Source organism: Leptonotus elevatus, chromosome 8 (assembly GCF_054856555.1).
Source record: "Leptonotus elevatus isolate MCC_2025b chromosome 8, RoL_Lele_1.0, whole genome shotgun sequence".
Lineage (NCBI taxonomy): Eukaryota > Metazoa > Chordata > Actinopteri > Syngnathiformes > Syngnathidae > Leptonotus > Leptonotus elevatus.
The window spans coordinates 701680-728844 of record NC_141246.1 but is presented as its reverse complement, the minus strand read 5'-3'; the positions used below and the strand labels follow the sequence as shown (position 1 = coordinate 728844).

General features: G+C 46.4%; 5 protein-coding genes across 12 annotated transcripts in view; all 5 read right to left on the bottom strand.

Moving 5' to 3' along the window:
• Positions 1-1501: 1501 nt before the first annotated feature.
• On the bottom strand, positions 1502-10653 carry LOC147169112 (uncharacterized). 6 transcript variants are annotated; one of them, XM_086082776.1, is made up of 11 exons: positions 10504-10653; positions 10032-10062; positions 8667-9247; positions 7131-7461; positions 5905-5946; positions 5731-5831; positions 5600-5661; positions 4612-4766; positions 4138-4293; positions 2514-2752; positions 1502-1688 (listed from the first exon to the last, which is right to left on the bottom strand). In XM_086082776.1, exons 1-11 carry the CDS (start codon positions 10591-10593, stop codon positions 1593-1595), a joined length of 1884 nt encoding a protein of 627 aa, XP_085938902.1. In that variant the 5' UTR covers positions 10594-10653; the 3' UTR covers positions 1502-1592. The 6 variants fall into 6 exon arrangements, with proteins under 6 accessions (XP_085938902.1, XP_085938903.1, XP_085938907.1 ...); XM_086082777.1 differs by having other exon boundaries at positions 7131-7437; XM_086082781.1 differs by having other exon boundaries at positions 5747-5946.
• Positions 10654-12695: 2042 nt separating this feature from the next.
• Positions 12696-16578, bottom strand: b3gnt2a (UDP-GlcNAc:betaGal beta-1,3-N-acetylglucosaminyltransferase 2a). The gene is made up of 2 exons (XM_086083596.1): positions 16154-16578; positions 12696-14843 (listed from the first exon to the last, which is right to left on the bottom strand). The coding sequence occupies exons 1-2, from the start codon at positions 16526-16528 to the stop codon at positions 13983-13985; spliced, it is 1236 nt and encodes a 411-aa protein (XP_085939722.1). The 5' UTR covers positions 16529-16578; the 3' UTR covers positions 12696-13982.
• A 401-nt stretch (positions 16579-16979) lies between these two features.
• commd1 (copper metabolism (Murr1) domain containing 1) lies at positions 16980-18937 on the bottom strand. Its single transcript, XM_086083597.1, has 3 exons — positions 18719-18937; positions 17949-18245; positions 16980-17725 (listed from the first exon to the last, which is right to left on the bottom strand). Exons 1-3 carry the CDS (start codon positions 18893-18895, stop codon positions 17618-17620), a joined length of 582 nt encoding a protein of 193 aa, XP_085939723.1. The 5' UTR covers positions 18896-18937; the 3' UTR covers positions 16980-17617.
• Positions 18938-19364: 427 nt separating this feature from the next.
• LOC147169109 (uncharacterized) lies at positions 19365-25800 on the bottom strand. The gene is made up of 4 exons (XM_086082033.1): positions 23432-25800; positions 21578-21693; positions 21475-21489; positions 19365-20430 (listed from the first exon to the last, which is right to left on the bottom strand). Exons 1-4 carry the CDS (start codon positions 23435-23437, stop codon positions 19365-19367), a joined length of 1203 nt encoding a protein of 400 aa, XP_085938159.1. The 5' UTR covers positions 23438-25800.
• Positions 25801-25945: 145 nt separating this feature from the next.
• Positions 25946-27165, bottom strand: part of usp34 (ubiquitin specific peptidase 34) — a 56967-nt gene continuing 55747 nt past the window's right edge. For all 3 annotated transcript variants that reach the window (XM_086082726.1, XM_086082727.1, XM_086082728.1), the window contains one exon: positions 25946-27087. In XM_086082726.1, coding sequence (XP_085938852.1) covers positions 26603-27087 — 485 coding nt within the window. In that variant the 3' untranslated portion in view covers positions 25946-26602. The remainder of the gene's footprint in view (positions 27088-27165) is intronic.

Sequence of the window (27165 nt, the reverse complement as noted above, 5' to 3'; positions counted from 1 at the left end):
GATGCTGAAAAGTGATGCTACACGCACACACACAAACGCACGCACGCACGCACGCACGCACGCACGCAGCGTGTCTAGTCTCCTAATGAGATTAAAAAAACAAAAATAGATGCTACTAAACCGTTTTTGTGTCAATCAATGACTTTGCGTACTATGTGTATGCTTAGGCTCCTCCAGAACTTCCTTAACTTGATAGCAACATGAATGCATTAGAAAATAAAAGAAACGAAAGGGGGACTCATGTCACTTTGTTATTGACATTTTCATCTGTATGATGTCTTGTAAATGTTTACTGTTTTCCTTCTGAATGTCATGTTCGAGCTGCGGATTTCAATTTGTCAAATAAAGAAGTGTTTTCATGTGGCGGCGCGATTAATGGACAGACAAGGAAAATCCGTGTAAATATTTAGTTGTCCTGTTTTTCCGTGACAAAAAAACGCACGCACGCATTTCCTAGCCCCTCCCCCTAACCCTCCAAAACCCTGACCCTAACCTCAACCATAACCCAATTCAAACCTAAACTCTAAAATCAAGTCTTGACCCTCAAAAAGAGGTCTTGTGTTGGAGGACTGGCTAAAATGTCTTCAATCTGTTGGTCCTCACAACGTGGTATGTACAAGTACACACTTACACGCACACAAACACGCACGCGCGCGCGCGCGCTCAGAGCCGGCTTTAGCCAATGTCATCGATGATTTACTCACACAAGAAGTCCCATTTTTAACATTGCCTTGAATTGATAAGATAAAAGGAACATTTTCTTCATTTCAGAGTTAGCTTTTGTTTTAAGCGTCGCGTGTACAGGTAAGTAACTGACTGATGCCTTATTGCCCCCTAGTGGCAGGCAGCTATATTGTAACACCGCAACCGTATGCCAGTGTCAAGCTGCACATTTATATCCAGTTGGTTGCATTTTGCGATTACAGGATTGTACTAGATGATCGTTGCCAACCGTGTGAAGCTCATTTGTACAAATTTTCACCCACCCCCTTCGCCAACATTTCAAAATAAAAGTCACAATTAAGATACAGAATTGTTTTCTATTGTGTTTTTTTTTTTTTTTTGTTATTAGGAGATACAATGACTTAAACCCAGTTATTGTATTATGAGGTGACTGAAGTCATCAAATCAGCTACCTGCAGTGATTGATCAGGTCCAGCAGGCGTCACGTGACGTTTCGGCTAGCATACGACGAGAAGAACTTGGCCAACGTGGCAACTGATTGTCGGCTTGCAAAGTGTTGCGAACTCTTTTTGAGGTGCCGCAGCGCGCCTGCTTGAAAATGCACGAGCTTCCAACGTCATGCTTGCATTCTATTTCCGCCGCTGCAGCAACAATTCGACACGGTCCATTTAAGTGCTTCATGCCATGATCAGTTGGATGTGAACCATCATGAAAGATAGCTTTAAAAAGTCACGAAAATAAACAAGCAAACCAGGATCAATCAAGGTCAAGAATGGTGAAGGTTTTTTTTTCCATTTTTATTTCGAATGGAAGGTCACAAAGAGTCAAACTGGAAAGTAAAAAATGCAATCAAAGGTAAACTAAATATGTGTGTGCGTGCGTGCGTGCGCGTGCGCTGTTGGTGCTCATCACTTCTTGCCAGCTTCCTGCGAGTCCGCGTAGGCGTCGGACGGCGTCAGCGGACTGAAGCGGAGCAGCGGGAGGTCCGCGGCCGCGCGTCGCTCCTTGATGACGTCACAGGGAGACGCATGGACTTTAGTTTCATTTTGCATTCAGGAGGGAAATTCACCCACAAGGAAAACAACAACGCAAAGCAGGCTTGCGCGACTCATTCTGAACGCAGTGCTACCTTGACTTGCGAGATGAGGAGCAGTCACTTTGAATTTGGTTTTGTTTCACACACAAAATGCAGCCTCTTAATATTCGTTATTCACAGGAAATGGGGGAGAAATCGTTTAGAAAAAGGGGGGGGGAGTGATGGGGAAAAACAGACTATTAAGATCTGAAAATGCAACTGTAGTTTTAAGTTGCAATATCACCATTTACCACTAGATGGCAGACATTTCTTAGTTGCGCTATACTAGAATTTTTTGGCAAATTTGGAATGAAAGCAAGACAAACAGTCGCTGAAGATTAACAGTGAGTTGATTTTGGCGGTTAAAAAAAAATGCACAAAATGAGTTCTTGCACTCAATGTTGGTTTCCTGTTGAGCAGTTTTATTCCGTCCTTGAATGGTGTTTTTGTTTTTACGCAAGAGAGCCTCGAGAGCTGGAATTACAAAAAATAACCATCATCATCATCAGGCTATTTCTTTGTTTGCTTCTTAGCCTTTGTTGTCGGCTTAGGATTAAGTGGATCTTTTATTACTCCACGTTGCTCATCACTGGTCTAGAAAGATGAGTCCAAATGCTCTAAAATGGCTGACAGCAAATGGCTCGACAAAAACAATAGGGAAGGAATTACTGGCCTTGCAATTCATTCCGACGGGTGCGATCGATCAAAGTCAAGGTAACACTGAGGTGCGTGCGCAAGCGGCGGCGGCAGCAACCTTGCGCCAAGCGTCCCGCTGCCCCCTGGCCGGCGGCGGAGGCGGCGGCAGGTCCGAGGCGGCGGCGGCGGGAAAGCTGCGATCCGAGCGGGGCGGCCGGCCTTCGGGCAGGAAGGTCCCCCGGCGGTGGCGGCCGTAGAGCGCGCACGCCGCCGCCAGCGACGTCAGCAGCAGCGAGCTGAGCAGGAAGAACAGCACGTACACGCCTTTGGTCTCGCCCGACGGGCTGCGGCTGCAATCTGACACACAAAAACACGCACGCGTCTTGCGGGCAAAGCGGCCAGAGCGGCTAAACGACGTGCAGCGACGACCGTCGGCTGAAGTGAAAGGAGGAAAAGGATGTTGACAAAACTAGAGGACGCTGCTAGTAGAGGAAAAAACTAGTAAAGGACAAAAGTAGTGGACAAAGCTAAAAAAAAAGGACAATGTTGGTAGAAGAAAAAAAGGACAAAAATAGTGGAAAACAAGACAAGTAGAGGACAAGGCTAGGAGAAGACAATACACAAGGAGACAAAACTAGTGAATAACAAAATAGTACAGGACAGAATTAGTGGAGGACATGACTAGTAAAGCACTCATAGCAGAGGACAACACTAGTAGTGGACAAAGGGAGTAAATTAAAAGAATAGAGGACAAAATTAGCAGAGGACAAGATTAGTAGATGACAAAGCTAAAAAAAGGACAATGTTGGTAGAAGAAAAAAAGGACAAAAATAGTGGAAAACAAGACAAGTAGAAGACAATACACAAGGAGACAAAACTAGTGAATAACAAAATAGTACAGGACAGAATTAGTAAAGCACTCATAGCAGAGGACAACACTAGTAGTGGACAAAGGGAGTAAATGAAAAAAATAGAGGACAATGACAGATGTAGAGGACAAAATTAGTAAATGACAAAAGTAGCAGAGGACAAACCTAGAAAAGGACAAAGATAGTTAAGGACAAAGATAGTCATGAAAAAAATAGAGGACGACAAGATTAGTAGATGACAAAAGTAGTGGACAAAGCTAAAAAAAGGACAAAAATAGTGGAAAACAAGACAAGTAGAGGACAAGGCTAGGAGAAGACAATACACAAGGAGACAAAACTAGTGAATAACAAAATAGTACAGGACAAAATTAGTGGAGGACATGACTAGTAAAGCACTCATAGCAGAGGACAACACTAGTAGTGGACAAAGGGAGTAAATTAAAAGAATAGAGGACAATGACAGATGTAGAGGACAAACTTAGAAAAGGACAAACCTAGAGGACGACAAGATTAGTAGATGACATAAGTAGTGGACAAAGCTAAAAAAAGGACAATGTTGGTAGAAGAAAAAAAGGACAAAAATAGTGGAAAACAAGACAAGTAGAAGACAATACACAAGGAGACAAAACTAGTGAATAACAAAATAGTACAGGACAGAATTAGTGGAAGACATGACTAGTAGTGGACAAAGGGAGTAAATGAAAAAAATAGAGGACAATGACAGATGTAGAGGACAAAACTAGTGGAGGACATTTTTGGACGGGATGAGGTCAAACTTGCAGATCGCCGCAGTGGACAGACGGAAGAGGACGATGAGCTGAGGTCAGCCCAAAAGAGAAGAAGAAGAAGAAGATGGCTGCTTGTCATGGTGACCTGCAGGCTTGCGGTCCACACACACGGTCCCCGCGGGCCCCAAGTGCGACTCGTCCCGGAAGCCGTCTTTGCAGCGGCACCCGTACGAGCCAAACTGGTCCAAGCAGTCGGCGTTGACGTCGCACAGCGCCAATTGCGTCCCGCATTCGTTGACGTCTGAGTTTGGGGGGAAAAACAACAACAAGACAAAAAGTAGTTGCCAACGTTAAAAGCTCAGCAGGAACGACACCGACAACCGACTGGCGACCTTTCACACAGAGAAACCCCCTTCGTGTGTCCAAGGGCCGTTTCAAGGTGACTAGACTTTTTGGTTTGGTTTTATAAACATCAAATCAAGTTTTATTGGGCATTTTTTTAAATCAATAAAACCTACACACGGTATTTTAGGTCCATAAGAAAATGATTTTTTTTTTTTCCTGATCTCATCCGTTTTCCAACCATGATTCGGACGCAAGTCCTGGCGAGCGCGTTTACCTCCAACGGAGACTGACGCGATGACGGCGTGACGCGGGTTCCCGACTCCGCCCACGGAGCTCCCGAGCATTTTGTGCAGGTCCCGGCGGATGCCGGAAAACGCGCCGTCGTGACCCATGTTCAGCCACATGATGTACAGTTCTCCCGCACGGAGCCTGGACATCATCATCATCGTCGTCTTCATCATCATCATCATCATCGTCATCATCATCACATTTGCAATGTACTTGACTTTCCATGTTTCAATTGTTGTAAAAGCAAGACAATGGAAATAAATTAACTGGTTCTGTAGAGCAAACAGTCGTATTCATGCCTATGCCTTTAAGAGGCGTGGCCTAATGGCCGAAGTTAGGGGCTGGCCTGCAATTGTATGCAATATCCCAGATCACTAGCAAATATATAAAGTGTTGTCTCGAATGCAAAAACTGCGGCGCCATCAAAACATTTGAGCTTTCTTTTTTTATGTGGACAAACAAAAGTCTAAACCTAAGAAGGAAAAAAGTGGGCTGGCAAGCCACACCCACTTTGGAAGTTCATCTTCTGAACATTCAAGATGGCGCGTGGGATTCAGCTCCGTTTGAAAAGACCACAAAACGCATCCAGTCATTAAAATAAAACTGAACGCCTTCGAAAGCTAAACTAAAAAAATGTTGATTTAAAAAAAAAAAAAAACACCCGAGTATTTGTTTCTATAATATAATAACATGTTTTGATATAACGGCAGGTCTAGCAACGGCTAATGCTATTACATAAGTCGCCGCCATGTTTTGCGAACGTTAGCCTCCGGCGCTGCTCGCGGCTCCTGTCGAACCCACGCGGGTGGACGGCCGCTTCCCTTCCGCAGCCGAGACGTCGCGATGCGGGTTCCCGCCGCTCTTCTCCTTCCGCTCGCTAGCTCGCTAGCTTCCACTAGCTTCTCCCGCTAGCCGATGTGGCTCGCGACAAATAAATGGCGCTAGGTTGACCTCACGCGAGCGCGACGACGTACCTTTTAATTCTTTTCAAGGTCAAGCCGAGCGGGACGTGAAGCCCGTCCAGATGTTGGAGGACCTGAAGAAGACGACGCAACTTCTGTCAGCACCGCTTAGAACCAAAAGCAAAAAGCAGCGGTCGCCGCACCAGAGCCTTGACAGACTTGATCAGCGATTGGTCCAGACGTTCCTGGTTCCGGTTGCCTTCCTGACCCGGCTGGACCTCCACGGACACTTCCAACAGCTGATCTGCTCAGAGGGCACGCCGGGACAAGCGTGAAGCGCACAACTTGGGACCGGTTCTGGTCCAAGGTGGACTCACCACCGGGCTCATGAAGAACTTGAGACGCGTTCCGGACATCGACTGCGGGTGACACGCGCGCGCGCGGGCATCAAACACGCGTCAATTAGAAAGTCGGGCCGGCCAAGAAATCCAATTCATACAATCGTCATTTGAAAAATGGAATCCTTGAAATTTTTGCCCCATCGTGAAATCGAATTTTGTCTTCCGATTATTAAAAGCTGTTGTTCGGATGTTCTGTTCCGTCCGAATGTTTTTGTTGAGTTGTCATTTTGCACAGAACGCAAGATGCTTACAACAACTGCCAACTCGGGTTGCGCAATTCATTCAAATAGGACACGATTGGCATCATCGTAAACAAAAATACAAGATTATCAATACTAATTTTGAGTTGTTTAAATCTACATATTTGCTCTTTTTATTTCATTTTAAAATAACTAATTTAATACATCTTGTTTGGTCCAAAACAAACTTGCATAATTAATGTTGCAAAGAAATCTATCTTTCTTTATATTTTTTTACGTTTCAACATTTTCTTGTTTTGCACCAAAAAAAAAAAAAGGATTGTCCTCATCGTGATTTCAATTATTACCAAATTAATCGTGATTAATATTTTCCTCATAAATCGAGCAGCTCTGTACCAACGACTTCATTGCAGCATTTAAGCACCAATTATGAATATTAAGTTTATGTTAAAACAAATTTAAAATCAGTATACGTTGTTGTTGTCTGAACATTTTGCACAGGATTTTTTTTTTAATAAGTGAAATCTTTAAAAAAAAATGTTCGATAGGTTTATTAAATTAAGATCTATTAAAATCTTAATTGTCCTGAATGACTGGAGGGGAAAAATAATAATTGCGATTTGATTTTTGGGGCCAAATCTCCCAGCCCTAATTAGAAGGGTGAACATGGGGAATACGATAGCGAGGCGAAGTCGATAAAGATTCCGATATTCGGCAGACTCAAATTCTGATTGCCAATAATCAGACGATTTAATGGACCCAAAATGAACAGACTCCAGATTTATCGACAAAAAGTAGTCGTGTCCATCTGGAGCTCAAAATGGCCGCAGGCAGAGAGAAGTGGCGTTCACGTGGGAGATTGTTGCGTAAGCTTGAAGATGGCACCCAAAACGCGCACAAATGTGACGTTGGACTTTGGGGGTTTTGGTGGCCAAAGCATGCGGGAAATAAATCGGCGGTGAAAAAGCAAACGGCGAGTGACGTGAACGATTATGCACTCACGCTTCCCTCGGTGGTCCGAAAGCGGTTCCACTATGTTGGGCTGCGGAAGATGTTGACGTTCAGAGGATGAAGACACGACCTCCATCTTGTTTTGCGCCGCTTCCGGCGGATCGGGACCTGGGTCGGCGTCCCTGCGCTTGGCGGTCAGGATGTGAAGGGCGCCGCCGGGGAGTCGATTCAGACGCTCGCGCGCCGGTTCCGCCGGGTCCGACGGGTCCGCCGAGTCCGAGAGCATCCGGGGGGCGCCTCTTTCCGACCGCCGGGTCCCGTGCGGCGACTCCGACGGCGGCGTGGTCGCCAGCCGCACCTTCAAGTCGTGGGAGACGCGAGGCTGAGCGGAGGAAACGTTCACACGACACGAGCAGCTTACCGAAGTCGTCCCCGAGACAACCGAGGACAAGAAAAACGCTCAAATCCAAGTCAAGAACTCGTCGTGCTTCACTTTGAAGACAAACACAAAGTCAAGAAGCAAGTTCAACATCAAATCAAACCGTTCAAGAACAAAGTCTCCAAAACCAGAACGAGAACCAGCCAAAAAAAAAAAAACGGTCAAATACCAAGAACGACGTTTAGAAAAGTCAGAAACCAAATCAAAAACTAAGTCAAGAACCAGGACCGATCACAAACAACATCATGTATTTACGAGTCAAGATTCATGACACAAAACAGTCCAAATCAAGTCAAGGACTCGTTGTCAGGAACCAGGTGAGAATCTTAGTCAAAACCCTGTCAGGAAATACACCAAAAACATGTCAAGTAAAAAAAGAGCAAAAAAAAAAAATGTCAATGACCAACCGAAAATACGAAGTCAAGAATCAAGTTAAGCACCAAAATGGGTCAAGAACAAAAGTCTTGTACCAGCCAAAACCACATCCAGGAGCAGACAAAAAACAGGTCAAATACCAAGATAAGAACCAAGTACCAAGACCCGAGTCAAGTAAAGCCCGAAGACAGACGAGCCAAGAAGTCAAATCTGGTCCACTCAGAAGGATTTCTCACATTTAAGATCTTTCTCCGTGCCAGACTCGCACGGGAAGTTGGAAAAATCAAACCTTTCGCACTTTTGCGTGATCACACGTGACCTCTCCAAAACCAGGAAGAACAGAAAGTCCTGGATAAGCGCTGACGTCAGGAGACCCGAGACCCGAGAATTGAGAAAAGACACTTTCATCCCAAAAATGACCTTCTTCAAAAAACGTTTTTTGCCGTCTCGGCAAACTTGCAAGAATCGACATTTCAAAAACGAGGAGCAAAGTCAGGAAAGTAAAAAAAAAAGGGATGCGCAGAACCAGAAACGGCTCAAAAACCAGTCAGAACTTCAAACTAGATCCACGTCTCGGACCGGTCAAGAACCAGGTGCCGAAAACCAGCAGTGAAAAACCGCACTGACCTTGGCTAGCGTCAATCAAAAACCACATCCGGTGTAAGGGACTGTCAAAAGCCACGTCGGGAACCAAAGGCCCGGTCCAAAAGCAGGTCAAAAGTCAAGTCGGGAACCAGCGAGTCGAGAAGCAGCGAAGAACCTGCCGAGCTCACCTGAGCACGCGCATCCGGTTCCGCAGACGAACGGGCAGCTGTCCCCGAATACTCAAAGACCGGGAAGACGTCGGCGGTCGCCGTGGGACGCCGCTTGCGCTGCCCTCCTGCCACCGTCGGTCCAAACTCGTCCCAGTCCCGAAGGTCCGAGACGCCGTCTGGCGGCCGGTAGGCCGCGGGGGGTCCGAAGGCGCGGTAGCGCGCGTAGAACCCTCGGTACCGCTGGGCGGGCCAGCCGCCGATCAGCAGGACCACGCGCAGCGTGCCGGACCGCGACGTGTACGCGGCGTCGCGCCAGCAACCCCGCAGAACCCGGTGAGGCGCCGAGTGGCCCGCCGCGGGTCCGGCGGGCTCATCCACGTGGATCTGGTCCTGCTTCAGGTGGCAGTCTTCGTCGGGGGTCAGGTCCTGGAGGCGCAGGTGGACCCGCTGGCCGGCGGGGGCCCGGATGGTCCAGTTGCACCACAGGGGCGGGTTGGCGCAAACGTAGTCGGGAGAAAAGAAGTCGCCGCCGTCGCCGCCCAGACGCCGGTGGCAGCTTCTCAGGGCGAAGAAAGCCCCGCCCCCTTCGTCGGCCATACCTGGCGAGCGCAACACGAACGCACTTGAAACGCAGGATGAAGTTCACACAGAAGTTAAAATACTTGCGGATGACTAAGAAAAGACAAAGATTTCGGAAAAGATGAACATTTGTGAAAATAACAACCGCAAACGAGTTTTGAATCGATGGTTGCAAAGACATTTGGGGGAAAATATTGTCGACCAAGATTCAAGATGAACATTTTCAGCGTATTCCCTTTCCAGAACACACAATTTCATATCCTAAAGTTCCATTTCATTTGGAAAAAAAAAAGTCATTGTATAGACAAAAATGAGGAAGATACGCCATAGACTTTGATTCTGATATATATATATATATTTATTTATTTATTATGTAATTGACTTGATTGTAACATTATTATATGGTGCTTCAATTGTATTTGAAGTGGTGAATAAAAAATAAAACTATTTTTGAAATGTTCATCTCAAAGTGGCTTTCGGAAAAAGGAAGTGACGTGGCAAGCAAACGTGTACCAGGAAGTGGACAGACAAACAAATAAAAACAAAGGTTCACCAAAGTAAAATAAAAGCAAAACTCATAACAGACATAAGAGTTTTCAGCGCAACACCCCCTTGTGGTCAGTTCGGGGTGTTGACAAGGCGGTCTGGGTTCAAATCTCGCGAGATTTGAACCCAACATCCCACGCGAATACATTTTTGTTGGACCTTGGAGGTGCCGCAGGACTTTGCAACGCAATGTTGACTTTTTAATGACGCCAAGTTAAATTCGCATTTAATAATGATAATAATAATAATAATACTGACCAGAGATCTGTTTGGCTCCGTCTTTCTGTAGCTGCAAACAAACAAAAACGAGTAAACTTACACACAGTTCTATTGTGTCAAAACAAACGCAAACAGATAAACCCACACGAGAGATTAAAAATAAAAAACAGACACACACACACACACTTATATAATTGTGAGGACATCCATAGACATAATGCATTTGCTAGCCCCTCCCCCAACCATTAAAAATGATTGCCTACCCCAATTACTTACCCTAACCTAAACCATAACCCAATTCAAACCTAAACTCTAAAACCAAGTCTTGACCCTCAAAAAGAGGTCTTGAGTTGTGAGGACCGGCCAAAATGTCCTCACTTCACAAAAATGTCCTCAATCTGCTGCTTAAAGACGTATTTTGGTCCTCACAATGTGGTATGTACAAGTACACGCACACAAAAGAAAAGAAAAGAAAATTACAAAAAGCTGTCTTTGGTGCTGGTGGTCTTACTTGCGCCTTGCAGGAGGTCCACAGGGGCCCGAGCACGAGGCTCAAGACCAGCGCGTGACTTTTAAGCGTCGCGGCTTTGCGAGCAAACATTTTTTTTTAGGGTGATTGTACTTGAATTTGTTGTCTTTTGAAACGTGCGTGAAAAGTGTCAAGGCGGAAGTGACGTACCCTCTTCTTCTTGTTGAGCGGCCGCTTTTTTGGCGCGCGCAAACAGCTGAGACTCATCGAGGAGCTGATTGGCTGTGGTGCCACCGGTCGCCACCAGGGGGAGCCAAAGGAAACATCCTCAAATACTTCCTGGTTGTGTTTGCTCGAAATTTATATACACGAGTTATAATTTACAAGTAACTCATTTAGTCGAATTGTATTTCATATTCTATATACAAAATGATGTCATTGATACATCATCATCAATACTAGCGAGGCCTTGACTGATATGACATCATCAACTGTGCATCTTCTTGGGTAAAAGATGTGTATGGAGGTAAATTTGGTGCAAAACTAACTTGTGCAAAAAATGTGTACCTGTAGAAAAAAGTCTAAATTTGTATCTGTAAAAGTCGTGATTTGTATCTGTAAAAAAAATGTGTGCCTGTAAAAAAAAATTTTGTGTCTGTAAAAGAAATGTGTACCTGTAAAAAAAAAATTTGTGTCTGTAAAATAAATTTGTACCTGTAAAAAAAAAATTTGTGTCTGTAAAATAAATTTGTACCTGTAAAAAAAAAAATGTGTATGTGTAAAACAAATTTGTATCTGTAGAAACAAATTTGTACCTGTAAAAGTCATGATTTGTATCTGTACAAAAAAAATTTTGTACCTGTACAAAAACTATAAATTTGTATCTGTAAAAGTTGTGATTTGTACCTGTAGAAATGACAACTTGTAGTCAAAGAAGTCGCCACTAGGAGTCACAAGTGGGTTTTCTGCTGCTGTACTGTGACGTGAGTTTTGCCCCAATTGTTGCGCTACAAATGTAGCAAAACTAATTTGTACTTGTAGAGCGCCTGATTTGTACTTGTAAAGAAGGGGGCGGGCTCTGGTGCAATGAAGGGTTGTTTTGACCAATCAAGTGAGAAGGATTTGAGCGGATTGGAGCGCAACCTCATTGGTTTAGCGAACGACGGTGGCGGGACTCGCGGAAGGATACAAGCAGGACACATCGTCGCCAACCAACATACATATTAAGAATACTTCTTAATATGTATGTTGAGGAAGAATACTTCAGTATTCTTAATATGTATGTTGAGGAAGAATACTTCAGTCGACTGAAGTATTCTTAATATGTATGTTGGTTGGCGACGATGTGTCCTGCTTGTATCCTTCCGCGAGTCCCGCCACCGTCGTTCGCTAAACCAATGAGGTTGCGCTCCAATCCGCTCAAATCCTTCTCACTTGATTGGTCAAAACAACCCTTCATTGCACCAGAGCCCGCCCCCTTCTTTACAAGTACAAATCAGGCGCTCTACAAGTACAAATTAGTTTTGCTACATTTGTAGCGCAACAATTGGGGCAAAACTCACGTCACAGTACAGCAGCAGAAAACCCACTTGTGACTCCTAGTGGCGACTTCTTTGACTACAAGTTGTCATTTCTACAGGTACAAATCGCAACTTTTACAGATACAAATTTATACTTTTAATACAGGTACGAATTTTTTTTTGTACAGATACAAATCATGACTTTTACAGGTACAAATTTGTTTTTACAGATACAAATTTGTTTTACACATACACATTTTTTTTTTACAGGTACAAATTTATTTTACAGACACAAATTTTTTTTTTACAGGCACACATTTTTTTTACAGATACAAATCACGACTTTTACAGATACAAATTTAGACTTTTTTCTACAGGTACACATTTTTTGCACAAGTTAGTTTTGCACCAAATTTACCTCCATAGATGTGTGCCTTATTTAATGTGATGTCATCATGCAGTTCTTTTATAGTATTGCGTCATCAATACGCGATTTCTTGGTTACTATGACATCGTCAATCCACAAATCTGCACTCATGCGACAAGAGAAATATGTGATAAGTAGTGTCAAGTTTCAAATTTGAGTCATAATATTACATTTTTCTCAAAAGTGAACATTGATATTTTCATTCCAACCGGATACAGAAATTATTTATTTATTTTTAACATGTGATGTGGTTTCATTTAGTCAGCAATTCATGAATTCACACAAAGTCTGAGTATTCATTTAATTCAAATGAGGGAACAAAAGAAATGGCCTCAGATGGACTCAACGTGTCACGTGATGCGTTCAGGACACCTTTTTGGACTTGTGAATGTGAACGTGCAATGTCGGCTGAAGAAAAGAGAAGCGGAAAAAGAAACAATTGAGTTGACAGTTAAACATGCATTTTGGGGGGGGGAAATTAGTGAGGGCCAGAAGAAAAAAGTAACTTCAAGTAACCAGTTACTTTTTCAAGCAAGTAACTAGTAATAAGTAATATGAAATACTCATTTTTGAATAACTTGCCCAACACAGGTGAAAGATGACATCAGCAATGTTCAGTGTCTCATCTAATATAACCTTATCAATACTCGCGCTGTCAATATTCATTAGTGAGAGACCCATTCAGTGTTTTTGTTTGTTTGTTTTTTCAGGGACGATACCGATTAATAGTAGTCAAGGAGGCCGACTACCGATATTTGGAGCCGATACTCATTTGCGCTAAAAGAGAAAATATTAGAATCCAAAATAAAGAAAACGTCACTTTTTCAACACGTTGAAGATTTTTCTTTTAATTATCTGTGTTGAAATTTTTAATTACACTCTGTTTGAAAATCCGAACAAAAAGTGCAGGATCGTGTTGCACAAAATGAAAAATGTGACAATTATAGCTCCCTAAAGTTTTCCAAAATGTAACTGCAATGTTAAACTTGGACTTCATTTGTAACACAAACAAAATGTTCCCTGGGTCGGCAGCATTTTTTATAAAGTTCAGTGAAAATGTCAAAGAAATAAAAAGTTCCGTGAAGTTAACCCAATTTGAAATCGATCTCGTAAATGTTGGTCTCTCTACGAGCCACGAATGATTGCGAACGTAGCAAAATTTTTGTCAGGGTTCGTAAAAGAGGTGAAAATTTGTCTGAAAGTTTCAAAGTTTCTTCGTGGCAAATAAAAGTCTTTGCAATATTTGAGGAACAAAAACCTCAAATTCAGGACGTTTGCAAGCACTCGCCACTCTTGAACGGCACCGGCGATATTGATTAAAATAACAAATATCTGCGCCGATAATCGTCTATCAATCAACATTGCTAGTCATTGACCGATATCATCAACATTCAAGACCTTTCTTAAGACGACGTCATCAAAGTCATCAATATCCATTCATCGAGTTATAACATAATCAATCGTCAACGGCTTCGTATTTACACAACGTCTCGGTTAACAATGACGTCGTCAGTTGCCCAAACGTTGTATTGGTCGCCCTTCGCCGGCGTACCTAATGAAGTGTCCTTTCCTGGTCACACCGCATCACAGACGTCGGTCGTCCACATCCTCATCACGTCCTGCGCCGTGCGCGCGCTCGCCACCATCAACTTGCCGCGCTCGCGCGCATCCTCGCCGCGGCGGGCCACGAAACCCGGGTGCTTCTGCGGGAGCACGCCCAACTTGCGCAGGCACAAACCCGTGTAGACCTCGTGAAGCGGGAACAAGAGGACGCGGCGCGAGACGTCGTGAAGGCGTAACGCCACCTCGCCCGACAGCAGAAAGACCCCGGATGCGGCGTACGGCGGATACGCTCCCGTGAAAAAACTCGGCGGGACAAAGTCCGGCAGCGCCCGGTCCCCGGGGGGCCGTCCGTCCGTGATGACGTCACCGACGAACAGGAAGTGGCTGCTGGCGCGGGGCACAGTCTCCAGGAAGTCCAACACTCGGAAGATGTCGACAAAGACGTCGTCGGGCGCCTCCAGGACAAAGCGGGCTTGCCGGCAATGGCGGCGGAACCACTGCAGGAAGAGCGCCTCCTTCAGGCTCAAGTTGAGCGGCGTGTCCCTGAACTCCCATTGGAGCAGGTCCCCGTGAAGCTCCGCCTCCCGGCCCAGCATGCCTTGCAGGTCTGGGTGGTGGTCCTCCGGCGGCGTCTGCCCAAGCAGGAAGACGGTAGCCACCGTGCGGTTGGCTAGCACGCCGGCGCGGCCCCACGTCTGGCGGATGGCCTGCCGATGCCCGAAACGCGGCACCAGGGACTTGATGGCGAGCAGCAGGAAGGGATGCTTCTGCCGGCAGCCCGGACCCGGAGCCAGAAGTACAGCCGACTTTCTGCAACGCATGTAGAGCAGGAAGTCCTGGAGGCCGCGGGGCAACGTGTTGTAGTCCCAGACCTGTTGAGGGGAAAGGGGGGGATTATTAATTTAAAAATATCTGAAATCTGCGGTGGGCCAAAGGTGCAAATATTTCAAAGTCTATGCTTTTAATTTGCGTATTTCTGTTTCTTGTTACGCGTTCTTCGTTTGTCCTTCTGCTCATGCATTCATCTTTAGCTTGTGCAAAACAAAGTTGGCTTATTGATGCCTACCACTGATCTGTATACATGACTGGATAGCCGATAGGCCAAGACTTTTGAAGCCACGAGGCCGCCATATTGCTCCTCCCAAGAAACATTGCTCGACAGTAGACACAGCATGATTTATCATGTTTTCAATTTGTTGTTCATAAGAGGACTTGCCTTAAATACATGTATAAATTATATGCTTAATATTTACAAGAGGAAACTTGTATATATATATATTTTTTTTTAATTAAATAACTAATTCAACAAAAGATGCCTCTGCCAAATCTAATATTGGGGTGTAAGGACCTGAGTGATAAAAGAAAAAGGTCTTCAAAGCAGCACATACCGTCCCGCCCACTTGTTATTTTTTAAACTTGTAAAAAAAAAAGTGACCACCCCGCAACAAACCCTGTACATGTCTCATCTGTACGTATACTGTATAGTTTATAGTCCAGTGGTTCTCAACCCTGGTCCCCGAAAGCCTTATTTCGCCTGTTTTCCATGTCTCCCACAAGCAACACATGAGTTTCAAACGCTAACGATCTTCAGCTGTGTCGGCTGGGGAGACGACATGGAAAACAAGCTGGATAAGGGAGCTCGAGGACCGGGGCTGAGAAACAGGAGAGGAGGCTGCTTGCGAGATGGGAGTAGTAAGATGGCCGCCCTGTGACTGCAACGGCTCGCACGGGCGTGTATGGGCTATCGGCTATCCAGTAATATATATAGATCGGTGATGCCCACCCAAAACAATCTATCTGAACATAAACGTTTTTTTCAAACAGTCTCTCACGTCTCACGGGGAAACCAACATGACATTGCCAAAAACGTGTCATCTGGAGATTCTTCTTCTCCAGACTCCTATTGAGGTGAATTACAACATATTGTGCGGTGAATAGCGCCAGCTACTGTGCAGGAGGGGCATAACACTTAGTAGGCGTCTGATTGGAAAAAACAAAACAATGCTGGGCGCTGGCAGACTGCATTGCAAGATGCGCGGCGCATGCGAGATGTGGTTTCGAGTTAAAAACCCGAAGTGATCAAGTAGTGAATGTGAACGTAATCAGGAAAGAGCGCGATTTCCAACTCGTGCGCAAGGCAGCGACTCGCGAGGCGATTCCGCAGTGTCGACTTTTACATCACCTGCGTGACGACTCTGCGGTCCGCTTCGCACGAGTCCCGAGGCCCGCTCAAGTCCAGCCGCCGCTGCTCCGAGTTCCAGAAAGATGCGCCCGGGCCGCTCCCGGACCGGACCGGAACCGGCCGGACCAGTCCGCCGCCGGCACCGAGCGACTGGGTCGCCTGGAAAAGCTTCCAGCCGAGAACCGCCAGCATGCAACACGCAGACGCGTTGAGCAGCAGCAGCGTCGCGCACGCGCACGGCACACGCCTGCGGGTCCCTCGAACCCGAGCCGCAACGGCCGGCCGCACCTGAAACGTGCAAGGTCGGCAAGTCCATGGCGGGGTCTGGGGACGAAGTTCACCGACGCTCGGGTACAACGGCGCGTTTGGGAACATGGCGACGTCCGCTGTCCGTCTGCTGCTGCAGTCAGCACAAGCGCGCGCACGCGCACGCTCACTTTTGATAGGAGTCACACGTTTGCAATCAAGACCCCCACGTGACGACGCCAAAACAAGGTTATTATGGATGAGAAATAAAATGTCAGAAAAACAACATTTTTGTTATCGAAGTAAAATGAAAACGAAAATGCTTAAAAAAAAAAAAAAGCTGCTACATTTGAAAAACAAAACCTATAATGATATCATTCACAATGACGGGGTTCCCTCACTTGCGCGGGTCTTCAAGCGCCGGCGATAGAAAAGCCATCGAAAAAAGTCCCCACAACGTTCCCAACCCTTTAAACAACGGTTGTTACTCTTAATGAACGTAACTTTTAAAAAGCAAAATGAAGAATCGCATTATTGCAGAAACGTTTTTTTTTTTATGTCAATCATCACATGACAAGCATTTGGTTTGAAAACAAAAACGTGATTTCTTTATTTCTGTACAGGGTCATGCAGTTTGAAAATGAAAGTTCACACTCTGCGTTTCTCTTTTTAAATCTTGCACTTGACAAACCCTTCCATACTAAATCTGATTAAAAAAAGAAAGAAAGATCAAATGTGGTCGAAATACTAATGAAATGTAACAGAATTAAAAAAAAAAGTCAAAAGAAAAAAACTCCCAAATGATCCCAACCTTGTGCTCAGACTCGCATGAGACGGAACGGTGGCAAAGCGGTTAGCATGAGCGCCTCACAATCATGAGGTTCATGGTTGGAATGTCACCGGCAAAGCATGCTCGTGTTGAAGGTTCTCTGAAAACTCTAAATCATCCATCGTGATGAATGTTAATGCTTGACTGGCGACCAGTCTTGTCTATTTGTGCCCTGGGGTACTCCGGCGCCTGCAGAAACGTGACAGCGACCGCTCAGGAAGTGACACCGTCCTTCACGCTGATTGGCCGAACCCAAGACCGCTCTTCATCCAGGACTTGGTCATCAAGGTCGTTGCAAATCCAATCGGCCATTTTGAAATCCAGGCGGGAAAACGCACATCAGCAAAACGAGTCGGCCCGCCCGCGGCGTTTATCTGACGTCTTGCGTGTCAAGTGCGCTGAACGGCGGCGTCGATGGCGGCCTGGATGGCGGCCATCTTGTCCAGCACGCGCCGTACGTTGTGCTCGTCCATCTCCACGCACACAAAGTCCGATTCCTGCGAGACAAAATAAAAGCAAAACCGGAAGCACAGTGAACGGGGCATCTTTGGGCTTTAATCTTTACTTTCTAAAGTTATTTTTCAAATAGTCAAAAAAAAAAAAAGGACTATAGAAACGGAGAATTTGAATAGTATTATGATTAATGAAAACAAAACAAAAACGTATTCATTTTTTTGTTAAAGTCAAGTCAAAATGAAAATGTGAGAACTGAAGGCTCACCCGGCCGCCGCCGCCCAGCTCCAGCTCCAGCAGAGCGACGGGTCCGCTGGGGGGCGGCCCCCCGCGGCCGTTGGCCGGCCCGGTCCGGAGGTCCGCCCTCCAGGACAGACCCCTGACAGCGGGTTCCCAGCAGCTGTGCGCAAGGAGGCTTTGGCGGACGCGCCCGCGCTGGCTCTTCCAGAAGCGGGCCAGGGCGGCAGCTTGCTCCGGGCCGACGCCGCCCGGACCCTGCTTGCGGGTCTGGGCGGTGAGGAAGGCCTCCAGCTGGGCGTGGTCCATGTCGGCCGCGGCCATCGACTGGGGGCGCAAAACGGGAATGGGGAGGTCAGCTTTTTTTTTTTTTTTTTGGTCTCCGTCCGAGGCGGGAAGCGAACTCACGCCAACCTGCACCGAAGGCAAGTGACGGTTAACGACCCCGCCAGCCAGAGGTCGTGAGGTCACGAGGTCAGCTTCTTTCATTGAGACCCATTCATGTCACGACATCACAGGTGACATAAAATGACTCTCCACAATTACCAGTATGACATCAACGACGACTAGTTATTAATCGTATACTCATTGACTTTATTAAAATGTCGCCAACTACACTTCATGTCTTCACTGACCTTACTATCAGATGAAGATATGACGTCTCCATAATTTACAAGACATCAGTCACATCGTCAAGTCTCAACGCAAACCGTCTCAGCGCCACGCATTTTTTGAAGACGTGTCACGTGACAGCGCTTGTTTGGCCTGAGAAGAGCAGACGCCTTTGGAGTGTTTCTGACCTTGAGAAGCGCCTTCATTTTGTCGTACAAAGCCTTGAAGTGTTCTTGCGTGGCCTCGGGGTAAAGTTGACTTTTCAGCAGGTCCTCCGTCACGTCGCTGTTTTGGTAAAACGTTTGCTGAGCGACGCCGTTGAGCAGCGCGCCCAGCAAACTCCTGCTGGTCTCCGCCTCCGCCATCTTGGACTCGTCAGGGGCGGGCTAATGACGTCAGGCCCGCGCGGGATTGTGGGGGCTGGAGTTTGTCTTCTGCCAGCCGCCCGAGTTGATTTTTCCCCATATAAGCGATACACTGTATAAAATGCACACTGATTTATGTTCGGAATTTGTATATAAAATATTATAAATATCTATAGCAACATCACTAAATATATCTTTACTAACATCACGTGAATGCGTATACAACTTTTCCTATCGAAAGGTTTTTGAAAGATAAATAAATAAATTCGAGACCAGGCTTGATTGTTGAAAGCTTTAATGCTGAGCAGGCGTTTTTTTTTTTTTTTATTATTATTTTCAAGCATTTTATTACTTTGGCGTGATGGCATTAGCTTAGCATATAGCAAACAGATTTATGAAGTGCAAACAAAAAGTTGTTGGCCATCAACAACCATCAACGGCTCCCTCCTCGTGTTGCCCCTCTTCCCGCTTACCCCCCTCGCGCCGCCCCTCTTCCCGCTTGCCCCCCTCGCGCCGCCCCTCTTCCCGCTTGCCCCCCTCGCGTTGCCCCACCGCCCGCTTGCCCCCCTCGCGTTGCCCCACCGCCCGCTTGCCCCCCTCGCGTTGCCCCACCGCCCGCTTGCCCCCCTCGCGTTGCCCCACCGCCCGCTTGCCCCCCTCGCGCCGCCCCACCGCCCGCTTGCCCCCCTTGCGCCGCCCCACGTCTTCCACGTCCCACCGTTTGCCACTCATCTACTGCTCCACTTCCTCCTCGTGTCGCCCCAGCAATCACGGGTCCCCCTGGCGCCGGCCCGCCCACTCCTGGCCCCGGCCCGCCCACTCCTGGCGCCCCACTTTCCTCCCCGTCCTCCTTGTAGCATTTGGGGGTGACCTGCCCCCCGGTGGAGCAGCTGGTGCAGGTCATGGCGGTGTTGCGGTCTGGTTGGTCGCAGCGGAAGATGTTTGCCAGGCCTCCCGGGCCCAGAGCCCCCCCCAGGTTGCGCAGGGCTCGGGTCAATTTGCTGTCGGGCATGGTGTTGCCCTCCCACAACGTTTTGACCTTCAGCAACTTGGAGAAGACCAGCACGTGTTCGTTCCACTCCCTGATGGGCTCCAGCAGTCTGAGGATGCTGAGCCCGTTGCGCCGGCTGGCGCAGCGCGCCTCGCAGGGCGCCGCGTGCACGTAGAACACCAGCAGACCCGACTTGTCCTTATCCCGCGCCCAGCTGCCGAACCTCTCAAGGACCCGGTGTTCGGCGTGGTCCGTCCTTGTGTCGCCCACGGCCCCGGGGCAGGTCATGGCCACTTCCTTCCACGTCATGGAGTCACGGCCGCACGCGTCCAGAACATCCCGCCACGGCACCTGCGCCCCGGGACAATTGCGCGCCACGTCGGGCCACCTGAGAAGGGTGGCGGCCACCACGTTGTGGCCGGCGTAGACGTCGCACTGCAGGATGCTCTCCCTCACGCGGTCGTCTCGCACTCCACTGAGGTCATACGAGCCCGGGTCGGCGCCGGGCGGGACGCTCACGGCCAGACTGAACATGGGCATCATGCTAACACGGCAAACGCACAAAGTTAGCGAAAGGGAGCGGATTCCTGCACACCACAAAACAGCAACACCGCGTCGTTTTTAAAGCTTTAGGAGCGAGCGGCCATTTTGGGGAAACTCCCAAAGATTCACAACAGGCGTGATGATGATGATGATGATGATGATGATGATGATGGACAATCATGACGCGCCCGGTGGACGTTTGCTTGCCTTGCGCAATAATATAGAATTCAACACTCGCTCCGTTCGGCCTCTCGCGGGATCCGGACTTTAGCGTCCGCTTCCAAATATGGGCGGGACTGCGCCACGTCCTTCGCCATAAACGGCAGGAAAAAACGAACGTGGTCTCAAAGTGCAAGTTCAACGCACGAGCGGGAAAAAAAGGATGGTCGATTTGTGAAGAAGTGGAACTTAAACACGACATTGTGATTAATATGACATTTGCGGAATACGAGTTCGGAAGCAAAATCCGGCCATTTTGATCCATCTCGGGGGGGCGGCCATTTTGCCACTTGGCTCATGCATTCATTACCAAAGACGACTCATAGTTTTAGTTAATTTTGTAAACATAAAATGTAGTTTCAATTTTATTTTATTTCATTAATGAAATCGTTTTTTTTGTTTTTTTGGGTGAAATAACAACCTCGATCACAGCTCACCTGTTTTCTGAAGCCGAGCTGTTGATTGCTTGTTACCTGAGACTTGAGCAACTGTGATGTCATCTTTTGTTGGCGGCATGTGACAAAATGGCCGCCTTCTGATATTGACAAAAACTGCTGCATTTTGCTGCTTAATATTCCACTAATGCAATATTAAGCAAAAGACCTTCGACGGGCGGGACTGCATGCGACGTATTGGCAAGAGTTTTTGGAGGGTTGACGTCCCTTTTAATAAAATGATGAAAAAAAAAAAAAGGGGAAAAATGTATTCCATATTTTGGAACGACCCAAAAAAAAAGAAGAAAATCAACGTTTGCCGAATTTTGTGGAAACGTGCATTTTTCTTGCTCTGACACTTGATGACGATGATGTCACTGACGCGGACTCACCTTTGCACTTCGAACCTGCGGGTGAGCACAAGCAAGGTCACGTTAGCACGTTAGCATTAGCACAAAGACGCTCTTTATGGAGCGGAAGTCTGGCCGGACGTACTTGCGCAGGATTTCATCCACCAACGTGGCCAATCGGTTCTGATCGATGGCAGCGGCCCTCGCCGTCGCCGTGACGACCAACAGCGCCACCAGCAGACGCCGACGCATCGCCGCCATCTGCGCACACGCACAAGACGTGAGCGTTCGTCCATCTGCATCAACGTGATAGTCGAAGTCATGCTCGTCGCCGATGGAGTCCAAGTTGTAGTTTTGAAAATCATTTCTTTCAATATTTCGTGCTGTCGCTAACGACTTAAAAAAAATTATCGATTTTTACCATCGAACATATCGAGTGGTCGAAGCCCACAATGGCCGCACGGAAAGCTTTTTCAAATAATGAACTTTTCTCTGCGTGGTTCGAGGGGTGTGAATTGTCTAGCAGCTGGCGATTCGATCCGAATCACGATTCATAGGTCGCGATTCGATACCGATTAATCACAATATTGTTCACAGAATGCATTTGGTGCCGTTCGTGAAGTTAAAAGGACGTTAATCCTTGTCAGACGTGTCGTCGTATTCAGCATGTTTTTTTAATTTTTATTTTTAAACTAACTAAGTTGCGTGTAAAATGATGACATCCAGAGCAATTCCGTGTACAAGTTGCATTGCTCATCTGAGGATTGCTTGTGAAATCACAAATTGATATGCTTTATTTGTGGCAGGCTGATTAATTAGTCTGGTTAGTTAGTTTGTTTTTTTGTTGGTACAAAATCATCTCGCGGGCCAAATTAAACCCTTTCGGGGGGCCTGATCCGGCCCGCGGGCCGTATGTTGGATGGCCTGCTTTCGCTGGTCTTTTATGTTATGGCTGGAAATCGGTTCAAATTTCCTCAATCAATTCAATCTTCATTCTTAAGAGTTTTCACTTCCGTTATCATCTCTTAAGAGTTCCATAAACATCAGCAAGCAGCAGATGACATCATTTTCATAATTCCAATACAATAATTGTCAATATCAATTCAAAAGATTCGGAATTGTCTTCAAGTGCAAGAAAACACATTTAGATTCACGTGTGCAGCAAATGTCAAGAAAACGTACTTGGAAAAAAAATGATTTGAAGAGAAAATCGATTCGACGTCAGATAAACAGTTGAAATGAAACAAATAATAAATAAAACAGCTTTTGAATGTTTTGGCAAAATGTTATCAAGCAAAATTACATACACAATAAAAAAATGCGACGGAGTGTCTCTTTAAAGTTTGCATCAAATGACTAAATTGTGTCATTTGCGAAAGGAATTGAACCTTGCTGAGATGCTCGAACCACCGCCCCCCCCGACCCCCGCCCCCTTTTTTTCCTTTAAGTTTTTATGTATTTTGTGTTGTTTTTGGAGATTTCTAAACTTGTTTTTTTTAATATCATATTTAACAATATGTTGTGAAGTTAAAAGAGAAAAGAAGAAGTCATTGTAGCGTAGCACAAGCAGTAGCGCTGCTAAAGTAGCGGTCGCACTATTCGCACCTCCGGGGGAAGTTCGGGTTCAACTTCTTCATTCAACTTCACTTCATTGGATATCGCGCTGCATGCGCAAAATTGTGCACGTGCACGTGCACGTTGTAGCGCACGTTTCGCGAGTACAAAGGAGATGAAATAAACGCTCCAACGACTCGCCGTACGCTGCCGGAGCAGCGGCGAGCCTCAAGTTGCCACTCCCCGCTGCAGCTCTGCTTACCTTTCGACATGTGCGGCCAAATGTTTAGCACGCTAATTGCCAAAGAAAGAAATGAAAACGTTTAAACAGCAAGAATGACTTGACAAGTGACTAAAAACGTTAAGATGAAGACTGCGCGATGCTAAAAAAAAATCATCATCATCATCATCATCATCAAATGACATTTTGCAAGAGCGCTCTGACCTGCATGCGTTTCCGAAGATGAAGACGACGACGACGGCGGCGGCGTGCTCAACTTTTACCGTCTCGCGGGAGAGGAAGAAGTTTGCGGCAGGAAGTTCCTCGCCTCATTAGCATATTTCTCAACTTGGCATGGCGGCCACTTCATTAGGAACGCCGGCCCAACTTTTGCTCCAAACGCTCCATCGACATTTTCATTTGGTGCCATTGAAAAAAAAACGGAGTGCAATTAGAAAACAGAACTCATTCAAAACATTGACAAAATAAATATTTTCCAATCTTATAAATTAAGAAATGCAATATACTCCAAAACAAGACATTTATCAAACTATACAATACAATACGATTTAACCCGATAAAGCCAAACGTATCAGATTGAAGACCAGAGATTTGGATTCTTCCATTTCACCATCCATCATCTGCCGCTTTTCCGGTCGGGGTCGCGGGGTCAGCAGCTTTAGCAGCTTTAGCAGGGAAGCCCTCGATTTCACCAGCGGGATATTTTTAAAACCCATTCAAACCCTGACGTATATGATCTGACACATGCATTGAACCAATGATCCACTAGAGGGCAGTGTCACCCACCTGATGGCAAAAACCATTTCAACAATACAAAACAATTAGAAACTTTTTTTTCCATGACATGTTTAACCATAAAACCAAAAACATTTGAAGGTGAAAATTGGAAACTCAATTTTAATGTTTGGTTCTATTAGCTTTTCTTTTAAAAAGTGTTTTAAACTTAAAAACGTCAATATTGGAAAACGTAAGATTAGTATTTGCAAAAATAAAATAAAAAATCAAAGTAACTGATGCGCGGCTCATTTTGTGATTATAAAAATGGCTCGATTTGAAACGGACTGCAGAAAATGCAAACAAATTGACGATGATTGGTTCAAACCATTCTTTTTTTTTTTTTTACAAAATAAAAGCAGATGTGGGGAATTGTCTTATTTTGAAAAACAATCCTAATATTTTGAAGCGAAACAAGGAGGAGGGACGAGCGACCACTTCCTGGTCATGGAAAGAAGGTTTGCAGCCTTCTCCTGAATGTTGGATGGATGCTGTGGGAAAAAATGGCGGCTGGCGCTCGCCAACACGCACAAAGGAACAGCTGAAGTTGACCTGGGGTCAGCGAGTTGCTCACCGATTCGCATTCAACAGCAGCTTGAATGCAAATTGGTTGATTCGGAACATTGCCGCATCACTCGTTGCAAGAGGGTGTGCACACTTGTGCAACCACATTAGGACTTTTATTTTTATTTTTTATTCCTCTCTTGTAAAGATTGATCAACAATTCAACTGAATGTTCCAGCCTAAAGGTCGGGCTGCAACTAAATTATTTTTTTATCATTGATTCATCTGTCGATTCGTAAAAAAAGAAAACATCTTTGAATTTCCATCGCTTGACTGAAAAATGGGACAAGATTTCAAATTGACAGGACAGAAAACGTTCAAACTCATGAATTCCGTTTCAGCTGGGTTCGGTCCGAAAATCGGCAAAAATGTCGATTGGCGTTTTCCAAAGTAAAAGCAGATGTTTGCAAATGTCTTATTTTGAAAAGCGCCAAAGCGAATCGGTCTGCAGATGTTGGAGAACTGTTGAGGGTTTCGATCATCTGCAGTTCAACAAAGATTCTCAAGCAATTCATCCATGAGCACAAATAATCGGCGATCCATTCGCGTTCGATTCATCGTGGGAAAGACTGAGAAAGCAGGCAAGAGAACGTTGACGTGCCTCACGATCGGAAACGTCATCGATCATCACGACGATTGTGACAAATCCAGCTTTGTCACGCGTGCGGCGAGCCAGCAAAAGCCAAAGGCAACTTTTTTTTTGTCTCTGCGGTGCGAGGTCACGCCGACGCGCAGATGTCGCGCCGAGATTATCGGAAAAGAAGAAGCTGCCGGAGGAACAAGAAAATGACAAAAACCTGACCAAGAAAAAAAAAGACACCAAAAGAAAGAAAATGAAATACAGGAAAGAAAAAGTTTCATCAGCAGCGAATTCATTAAGTCAATCAATTGCTTCCATTGCAGGCCATCATCATTTTGACGGTACGAGAATTCAAATTCCTTTTTGGAGCGATTTGTCAAAGAAAAGCCGATTTTTTTTTCTGCATTACACAAAATCGATTTTATTTTTAAACTAAAAGTACAGAAGAAACATGTAACATGTTGAGTTGAAGTAAATAAATAAATATGATTCTTTTGCTTTTATTCTTCTTAGTAAGTCACAGTGTCCCATGACTGAGCTATTTTTAGAACAGATTATGTTGTCCTTGGGGCTAACCAGCACATGCCGGCATGACATTTTTTTTTTTTTAAGACAATGCAAATCCGAGGAGGAAAAAAAAAAGAGTTTATATCGGAGGCAATTACCTTGAAAGAGGCTGCAATCGACCAATCAGATTGCGCCTCGACCAACAAACGGCAAACCTTCAAAGCGCCAATGAGTCCAAACGTCCAAAAGTACTTCTTGTGCTTCCGAACTGGAAAAACTTTTGCGCTGCTGCATGTTGTCAATAAACATTTTTATTGATGGATTGAAAGAAAAACAACAAGAAGCAGCTAAAAGTCAACAGCAGAACGGTCGTCGGGAATGGTCGCGGCGCGCCAGTCAAGAAAATTCAAAGCGCCGACTGGTCCGACACGGGGGGGGGTGGGGGGGCTTTATTTGCACCACAGTCCCATAAAGCACCACTTTCAGATTACACACATATACACACATATATATATATATATGTGTGTGTGTGTGCGTGTGTGTAAAGATATTTGTGTGTCTCTCGATATCCGTTTCTCGTTTCCATATTGACGTTCAGGCATCAAGTTTTTGACGTTTGTGGTTCTTCTGGCGTCCAAGTCGACATTTGCGTTGTCGTCGCAACGTCAACGTTTCTCAAGGCAACGATTTCTTTCTTTGTGTGCGCGTGAAACTTTGACGCGTCTTCGCCGCCGTCGTCGCCTCGCGTTGACAAAAAGTACAAAAAGTGGCACAGAGAGGACGAGCGGTAAAAATGCAATAAAATTAAATTACGGCAAATAAAATCCTCACGTGGTATAAAACAACAAAAACACTTTTTTGCCCTTTGAAGAAGAAGAAGAAAAAAAAAAGTGCGACTTCAAGGCAACGAAGCAGAAAAAGCAAAAGAAAACTCACGGCGACCAATGATGTCACGAGGAGGGCGGGGCTTTGGCCGTCAGTTTGGTCACCGCGGCGACGGCGGCTTCCAGGGTCCTGCACAAAGCGTCCAGCACGTCCTCCGGCCCCTCCCCCGCCGGGAGGGCGGCGTCCTCCAGGAGGGGCGGGGCCGCCCTGCGCTCCGCCTCCTCCTGCTCCGCCATCTGGTCCGCTTTAGGGGAGGGGGCGGCTTCCGGGGGGGAGGGGTCCGCAGGGGAGGGGGAGGCGGCGTCGGGCGGGGACGGCGGGTCCTGCTCGGTGCCCGGGTCGATGAGGGACGAGGAGTCCCGCGTCTCCGTGTCGGAGGTGCTGGTGGGCGTCAGCGCCCCCTGCTGCTCCGTCTTGGACGCGTCGGGGCACGCCGGCGGGACGGCGGCGCCGGCGGCGGCGGACGTGCCCGGCGCCCCGTCGTCCTCCTCGTCGTCGTCGTCGTCGCTGCTCACGCGGCGCCGCTTGACGGGGGTGGCGCCCTCCTCCTCTGATTGCGCAAACAAGCATGTGACAAAATTAGGAGCGCGGCGCCGTCCCACGGGCACGTCGGCAGATGACCTTTGAC

Coding starts and splice junctions, on each gene's coding strand:
- LOC147169112 (XM_086082781.1), bottom strand. CDS start 10,593: ATGTTTGCTCGCAAAGCCGCGACGCTTAAAAGTCACGCGCTGGTCTTG. Junction 10,063..10,503: donor GGACCTCCTGCAAGGCGCAA/GTAAGACCACCA, acceptor GTTTGTTTGCAG/CTACAGAAAGACGGAGCCAA. Junction 7,462..8,666: donor AACCGGATGCGCGTGCTCAG/GTGAGCTCGGCA, acceptor TCCTCCGCTCAG/CCTCGCGTCTCCCACGACTT.
- b3gnt2a (XM_086083596.1), bottom strand. CDS start 16,528: ATGTTCCCAAACGCGCCGTTGTACCCGAGCGTCGGTGAACTTCGTCCC. Junction 14,844..16,153: donor ACCGCAGAGTCGTCACGCAG/GTGATGTAAAAG, acceptor TCCCCTCAACAG/GTCTGGGACTACAACACGTT.
- commd1 (XM_086083597.1), bottom strand. CDS start 18,895: ATGGCGGAGGCGGAGACCAGCAGGAGTTTGCTGGGCGCGCTGCTCAAC. Junction 18,246..18,718: donor AAATGAAGGCGCTTCTCAAG/GTCAGAAACACT, acceptor TTGCGCCCCCAG/TCGATGGCCGCGGCCGACAT. Junction 17,726..17,948: donor AGCTGGGCGGCGGCGGCCGG/GTGAGCCTTCAG, acceptor TTTGTCTCGCAG/GAATCGGACTTTGTGTGCGT.